This window comes from Salmo trutta, unplaced genomic scaffold, assembly GCF_901001165.1.
Source record: "Salmo trutta unplaced genomic scaffold, fSalTru1.1, whole genome shotgun sequence".
Lineage (NCBI taxonomy): Eukaryota > Metazoa > Chordata > Actinopteri > Salmoniformes > Salmonidae > Salmo > Salmo trutta.
The window spans coordinates 575,987-583,885 of record NW_021823434.1 but is presented as its reverse complement, the minus strand read 5'-3'; the positions used below and the strand labels follow the sequence as shown (position 1 = coordinate 583,885).

Sequence of the window (7,899 nt, the reverse complement as noted above, 5' to 3'; positions counted from 1 at the left end):
CCAAATTCTCTAAATCAGCTTCTGATAGGCTAATTGACATCATTTGAGTCAATTGGAGGTGTACCTGCGGATGTGTTTCAAGGCGTATCTTTGCTTGACATCATGGGAAAATCAAAAGAAATCAGTCAAGACCTCAGGGGAAAAAATTGTAGACCTCCACAAGTCTGGTTCATCCTTGGGAGCAATTTCCAAACGCCTGAAGGTACCACGTTCATCTGTACAAACAATAGTACGCAAGTATAAACACCATGGGACCACGCAGCCGTCATACCGCTCAGGAAGGAGACGCGTTCTGTCTCCTAGAGATGAACGTACTTTGGTGCGAAAAGTGCAAATCAATCCCTGAACAGCAGCAAAGGCCCTTGTGAAGATGCTGGAGGAAACCGGTACAAAAGTATCTATATCCACAGTAAAACGAGTCCTATATCAACATAACCTGAAAGGCCGCTCAGCAAGGAAGAAGCCACTGCTCCAAAACCGCCATAAAAAGCCAGACAACGGTTTGCAACTGCACATGGGAACAGAGATCGTACTTTTTGGAGAAATGTCCTCTGGTCTGATGAAACAAAAATAGAACTGTTTGGCCATAATGACCATTGTTGTTTGGAGGAGAAAGGGGAATGCTTGCAAGCCAAAGAACACCATCCCAACCGTGAAGCACGGGGGTGGCAGCATCATGTTGTGGGGGTGCTTTGCTGCAGGAGGGACTGGTGCACTTCACAAAATAGATGGCATCATGAGGCAGGAAAATGATGTAGATATATTGAAGCAACATCTCAAGACATCAGTCAGGAAGTTAAAGCTTGGTGGCAAATGGGTCTTCCAAATGGACAATGACCCCAAGCATACTTCCAAAGTTGTGGCAAAATGGCATAAGGACAACAAAGTCAAGGTATTGGAGTGACCATCACAAAACCCTGAACTCAATCCCATAGAAAATTTGTGGGCAGAACTGAAAAAGCGTGTGCAAGTAAGGAGGCCTACAAACCTGACTCAGTTACACCAGCTCTGTCAGGAGGAATGGGCCAGAATTCACCCAACTTATTGTGGGAAGCTTGTGGAAGGCTACCCAAAACGTTTGACCCAAGTTAAACAATTTAAAGGCAATGCTACCAAATACTAATTGAGTATGTAAACGTCTGACCCACTGGGAATGTGAAAAGAAATAAAAGCTGAAATAAATCACTCTATTATTCTGACATTTCACATTATTAAAATAAAGTGGTGATCCTAACTGACCTAAGACGGGGAATTTTTACTAGGATTAAATGTTAGGAATTGTGAAAAACTGAGTTTAAATGTATTTGGCTAAGGTGTATGTAAACTTCCGACTTCAACTGTATATATTACCTCGACTAACCGGCGCCCCCGCACATTGACTCTTTACCGGTACCCCCTGCATATAGCCTCCACAAAACAGGTTAAAGGATTATGAAGCCTTGAGACATGGATTGTGTCTGTGTGTCATTCAGAGGGTGAATGGGCAAAACAAAATATTGAATTGTCTTTGAAGGGGTTATGGTAGTAGTGCTGCTGGGTTTTTCACATTCAACAGTTTCCCGTGTGTATTAAGAATGGTCAACCACCCAAAGGACATCCAGCCAACTTGACAACTGTGGGAATGTCATTATAGAATGTAGCTGTATTCTATCCTGTGGCAGTAGGCGTGTCATTATACAATGTAGCTGTATTTTATCCTGTAGGCCGTGTCATTATAGAATGCAGTAGGCGTGTCATTATAGAATGTAGCTGTATTTTATCCTGCAGGCCGTGCCATTATAGAATGTAGCTGTATTCTATCCTGTGGCAGTAGGCGTGTCATTATAGAATGTAGCCGTATTCTATCCTGTAAGCCGTGTCATTAACAGGACAAGTAGCTAAATGTTTGTGCACAGAAAGACAGACCAAAGAAACACCATTCAACCAAGTTTATTTGTAACATTAAGAGTGAAATGTCTACTTCTCCCCCTGCGGCTGGTCTGGCATACTCCTGATGATGTCAGAATCACCTGTTAATAGACAAATATTACATTACCATACAAGATCCAATCAACAACAGGTGATATAGGTAAAACCAGTGGTGTGAAGTAAAAGGCAAACATATTGATAAAGAATTGTATTTTACGACAGGAAAACAGTCTGATTCACACACTTAAAGGGAATGTCCCTCCGGCAGACTCACTAAACAGGAGCGTGCCCCTGGCTATCCGTAAATAGAAAATGTGGCCGTCTGCTTTGCTTAATATAAGCAATTTGGAATTATTTACAATCCAATACTTTTACTGGGTGACTTGAGTCATTTTCTACTAAGGTATCTGTACTTTTCCACAACTGCTTAACCTAACGAAGCTTTAGTTTGGCAGAGTCTAAACCATGTCTGAGCTATATGGAATTGTTTTAAGGTCATACCAAGGACCATTTTGCAGTTTGATTCTGATGTAAGACCCCTTGATAGCCAGATCCACATACTTCTGTGGTGTAACTAGCCAGCCCATAGAGAGCATTGTGGATTTTGTTGACGACTTGATTTTCCATGTTGCTACCATCCTTATTATAAAAAGCCAAAATGAAAGTTATTTAACACAATTACAGGAATGGTGGATTTTCCCTGTAGTGTTGTACACCAGGTTCAAACAGCAGAAAATACAATATTTGTGGTTATGGAAAACATTTCACATCGGTTTAAGTGACAATGATTCTCTACACTTGTTTTGTCACAAAATGAAATTAGGCAAACTAATAGAATTTTAGCAACCAGGAAATGGTGGAGCAATTTCTGCATCTTTAACTTGAAGAGAACTAAGGCAGTGTCACCAATGAAGCAGGAAGTAACTGACTAGAGCAGAGCGCCCAGTCTTCAGATGCACCATTGGGTGTTTAGCACGTGAATCACTAGTGCTGGTCAGACCACCATATAGCCAACTGGTGAGCAACAGTGTAAGACAAAAACATTTACACATTCGTGAAAAACGATTAAATCAAACATTCATGTCATGTGAAATTAGAGCAGTTTGATAAAGTTGTGTTTACCATTCTCCTGACGTTCATGTCATCTTTGAAAACGATGACGAAAGTAAAATCGGCATCAAACTGCTCACTACTAAATGATTATCCACAGAATGGGCGTGGTAAACAGGACATGCAATCTGATTGGACACTCACCGGGGTCGATGATAGCCAGTGTGCACACCCGGAAGTACTTTCCGCAGGCCGTGCCCAGCTCGATGTTGTTCCCACTGTAGTGATGGACGCCAGTCTTGGCCAACATGGCATAGTACTCCACTTCAGACTTCCTGAGGACGGACAAATACCTTTCAGTAAAGTATGACCACAGGTGTGTATATATATAATTGAATGAAACATGATCCCGTGTGTGTGTGTGTGTGGAAAGCAACACGAACATTGCAACAGTGATCCACTTCTGTCTAATTCTGTAGTTGTTTGGGGCCCCCGAGTGGCGCAGCGCTATATGGTACTGCATCTCAGTGCTAGAGGCATCACTACAGACCCTGGTTCGATTCCAGGCTGAATCACAACCGGCCGTGATTGGGCGTCCCATAGAGTTGCCCACATTTGGCCCAGCATCGTCCGGGTTAGGGTTTGGCCGGGGGGGGTAGGCCGTCATTGTAAAATAAGAATTTGTTCTTAACTGACTTGTCTAGTTAAATAAAGGTACAAAACAAGAGAACAAAAGGCTAGGTTGTTTCCTCAAAGTGTCTGATTGCTGAATGACCAACTGCAGGTGCAGCCAGTAACATAATCAGCCCTCATTTGAATGTTCCTCCTGTTCTTACACACCTGTAAGCAGACCAATACAGGTGTGCCTTTGTAGGAGGAGTACAGAAAAATAAATTACCCATAACACACAAGCAACACTTCATATGCTTATTTGGTTAATTCAATGTGACTTGTTCAATATCTAACTATTTGAAACACTTATGGAAGTAGAAATGTAACTATTCCAAGGATTACTGGGACCCCATCACACCAAGCCTAACTTCTGGGCTGCTTTGAAAATCCATTCAGATGGTCTGTTCCACTATGGTGGATGAGGGACCTGACGTGTATTCATTCAATCGGATTCCGTTGCGAGACGTGATGTCTATTGCAAAACCCTCTGCAACAGGACTGTTAACCTTATACTCCAGGGACTTACATGAATTCATCCAACAGCAACTCTAGTTTCCATTTGGCGTAAACGGTTTCCGTTGCAAAATGTTTAGTTACAGAATCCGACTAATGAATACAATGCCACTTTATATTTACATTTACATTTTAGTCATTTAGCAGACGCTCTTATCCAGAGCGACTTACAGTAGTGAATGCATACATTTCATGCATTTTTTTGTTGTTGTACTGGCCCCCCGTGGGAATCGAACCCACAACCCTGGCGTTGCAAACACCATGCTCTACCAACTGAGCTACACGGGACCGTGTAGCTCAGTTATATAATGTTTACATATCCTACATTACTCATCTCATATGTATATACTGTACTCTATACCATCTACTGCATCTTGCCTATGCCGTTCGGCCATCGCTCATCCGTATATATTTACATGTACATATTCTTATTCATTCCTTTACACTTGTGTGTATAAGGTAGTTATTGTGAAATTGTTAGATTACTTGTTAGATATTACGGCACGGTCGGAACTAGAAGCACAAGCATTTCACTACACTCGCATTAACACCTGCTAACCATGTGTATGTGACCAAATAAAATTTGCTCTCAGGCTAGCACAGTAAACTTTAGCTCACCAAAGTTTGTGTTAAGTGTATTATTGATCGTTTTAACTAATACTGCTCCATAATGGTGATGTGGTTACCTGAGGGCAGGTGTGTTATTGGCCAGGATGACCAGCTTGGCTTTGCCCTGGCGGATCATCTTCTGGGACTGCTTGTAGCCCAGAACATATTTACCGCTCTTCATCACCAGCTGGAGACGGGAGTTGATGGACTCCAGGGACTTTTTCTACATGTGAAGAAACATGTCAACTATGAATATATCCCACATCCATTGAACCAAACATGATACGGTCGGTTTCTAACTGAGATACATGTGATTTCAGTGTATATAACATGCTAGTTTATTTAATCCGTTTGGCTGATTACCAACCACCCAGCTGAGTAACGTTAACTAATTATACACCAACATGGTGTTGCAGAGCTGTTAATTAACTAACTGGATTTAATCAGACAAATTAAACGATAACAGTACTGATGAACCAACTGAAAATACCCCCCAATGCGGTCATAGAAATGGCCGTTTGGCTGATTAATTAACGTGAACTAGTCGCTAGTTAGCTATACGGCTAGATTAAACAAGTTGGTCAAAACTAAAAGCTAGGCACGTCCTGGGAATTAGAGAAGTGTATGTCGGGTTAAGTTGAACATATGTCGGGTTAAGTTGAACATATGTCGGGTCAACATAAGCCAGTTAGCTCAACATGTGATGTTTAGCCCAGATAGCACCACGCGTTCAGCGCGACTCACCGTCTTCTTAGCGGCAACCATCGCTCTGATTTAGTCCGGTCTGGTCTTTCTGAACAAAATGTGACAAATGGACAATCTTACGTTAGTAATTAACCGGGTGATGTGCACCAAAATGGCCTAAATACATTCATTTTTAAAGATTAAACACAGAGCTGAACTTACAAGTATGTCGCTCCAATATGGCCTGGGAAAGAAAGGAAGTCCCAGCGTGCTTTGCGGCCGGTTGGGGGTGACCATGCGGTGCGGCGCGGGGCGGGGCGGCGCGGATCCGCTGATCTGGGGGGGATGGGTACTACATAAAACCGGTGTGCGCCGGTTTCAGGTGATTTGGAGATCAGATCCGGTACACAGCGGCCCTTCCCAACCCGCGCATGTTATCGCGAGAAAGCAAAGGTCAATACGCTACAGATCTAGAATCAGCTTTTATAATGGAAAGTGTTTATTTACCAACTAGAGGACAAACACAGAACTGATCCCTGGTCTGTTTTTAAGAGTCTGCTGTTTGTGTCATAATAAATGGCACAGAAGGAAGAGAAAGGTCCACCTCGGCAGATAATATGTCTCTCTCTCAATGAGTTATGAATTATGTCAACAACAAAAATGAATGGGTTATTTTCTACGTGAGGTTTATTTGATGGAATAGAAGTTTCGTAATGCTGAAGTTGATAAGAGTGTACTGATATAAGTAGGACACGTGGCATCCCGGAAACGTTATATCGGAGTTGTCTCGACATGGCTATGCATATTCATGAGGCTAGTAGCATCTCTCTCTGCATTGACATCACCAACCCTCATCGATTATCTTAAAGTATTATTTCAATAATGATATGTAGCCCTATGGTTAGCTGAATAGGATGGTTAGCTGAATAGATTTTAGGATGGTTAGCTGAATAGGATGGTTAGCTGAATAGATTTTAGGATGGTTAGCTGAATAGGATGGTTAGCTGAATAGATTTTAGGATGGTTAGCTAAATAGTTATAAAAAAAATCTCATGCTGCCAAAACTCAACAGCGCACGCCACTAGGCAAAATGTGCTTAGAAACAAAATGCAGTAAGGCTATATAGCTAGTTAACACCATCTGCTCTAACCTGCTCACTAACAGTAATTCAAGAAGATTTACATCCATATTCCAATGAGACTGATTGAGATCAAATGATTTGCATGTAGATGCAGTTTGGACATTTCACTGGTAAGGGACTACATTATTTCAAATGAGGGATCTCTCCGAAATGAAAATGGATGGCCCTCCCTTCAGTAAAATATATTTTTACCATACCTGAAAAACAACAACTAGTGACCCTCTACCCAAAATAATAATCAAAACAAAGTGAATATCAGAGAACATTCCACCATTTACCCTCACTTCTAGGGCAGACCAGAGTAGTTTTATAAACTGTTCTTCATTTTGTAAACATTACATGGCAAAGTAGCCAGAAGGTTATGGATTCGCAATCCACCGCAGACAAGGGGGTGTGAAAAGATATCCATTATAATAAAAGCACTGCATGAATCTATCATCTTATTTGAACTAGTGGAACTAGTGTTCCGGAGTTCCAAATTGAGCAGCAGCTGCTGAAAAATTGAGCTCCTACAAATATTGAAATTTACATGGTTTTTAGAGTGAAGTACTTCGGAAAAAAGCAAAAGAAAACTGCAAGACTGAATAGGAGAAAAAACAAGCAACAAACAAAGAAGATAGGCTTTTGAAAAAAGTTACTATTTTTCATAAAATTGTAGTTATCTTAGCTAGCTGAATTGTTTACCAGTTGCTAAGCAGTTGCTAGGGACTCTTTTGGAAGAAGCTAGCTAGCTAACGAAGAATAACAGAATATCTAGTTAACAGAAGAAAAGAAAGAGAAAATCAGGACAGAAGAAAAAGGATATCAAAGTGAAACAGTTCTCTAAAGACACAAGAGACAATAATACAAGAAACAACACTTCTGTAGCTTGTCAACTATGTGTCTGTCTATCCCTGTTTTCTCCCCTCTGCACAGGCCATACAAACGCTTCACACCGCATGGCCGCTGCCACTCTAACCTGGTGGTCCCAGCGCGCACGACCCACGTGGAGTTCCAGGTCTCCGGCAGCCTCTGGAACTGCCCGTCTGCGGCCAACAAGGCTGAGTTCATCTCAGCCTATGCTACCCTCCAGTCCCTAGACTTCCTGGCGCTGACGGAAACATGGATTACCACAGATAACACTGCTACTCCTACTGCTCTCTCCTCGTCTGCCCACGTATTCTCGCATACCCCTAGAGCATCGAGCCAGCGGGGTGGTGGCACTGGAATCCTCATCTCTCCCAAGTGGACATTCTCTCTTTCTCCCCTGACCCATCTGTCTATCTCCTCATTTGAATTCCATGCTGTCACAGTTACCAGCCCTTTCAAGCTTAACATCCTTA

General features: G+C 42.1%; 1 protein-coding gene across 1 annotated transcript; it reads right to left on the bottom strand.

Annotated features, from left to right (window-relative positions):
• Positions 1-1,913: 1,913 nt before the first annotated feature.
• Positions 1,914-5,732, bottom strand: LOC115190933 (60S ribosomal protein L30). Its single transcript, XM_029748971.1, has 5 exons — positions 5,659-5,732; positions 5,497-5,545; positions 4,830-4,975; positions 3,163-3,293; positions 1,914-2,009 (listed from the first exon to the last, which is right to left on the bottom strand). Exons 2-5 carry the CDS (start codon positions 5,515-5,517, stop codon positions 1,957-1,959), a joined length of 351 nt encoding a protein of 116 aa, XP_029604831.1. The 5' UTR covers positions 5,518-5,545; positions 5,659-5,732; the 3' UTR covers positions 1,914-1,956.
• Between the last annotated feature and the right edge of the window lie 2,167 nt (positions 5,733-7,899).

What these genes read in the sequence shown, in the direction of transcription:
- LOC115190933 (XM_029748971.1), bottom strand. Translation starts at nt 5,517, where the DNA reads ATGGTTGCCGCTAAGAAGACG. An exon ending in TGGTTGCCGCTAAGAAGACG is followed by an intron (nt 4,976 to 5,496) that starts GTGAGTCGCGCT and finishes CTTCACATGTAG; the next exon opens with AAAAAGTCCCTGGAGTCCAT. An exon ending in ACTGGCTATCATCGACCCCG is followed by an intron (nt 2,010 to 3,162) that starts GTGAGTGTCCAA and finishes GTCTATTAACAG; the next exon opens with GTGATTCTGACATCATCAGG.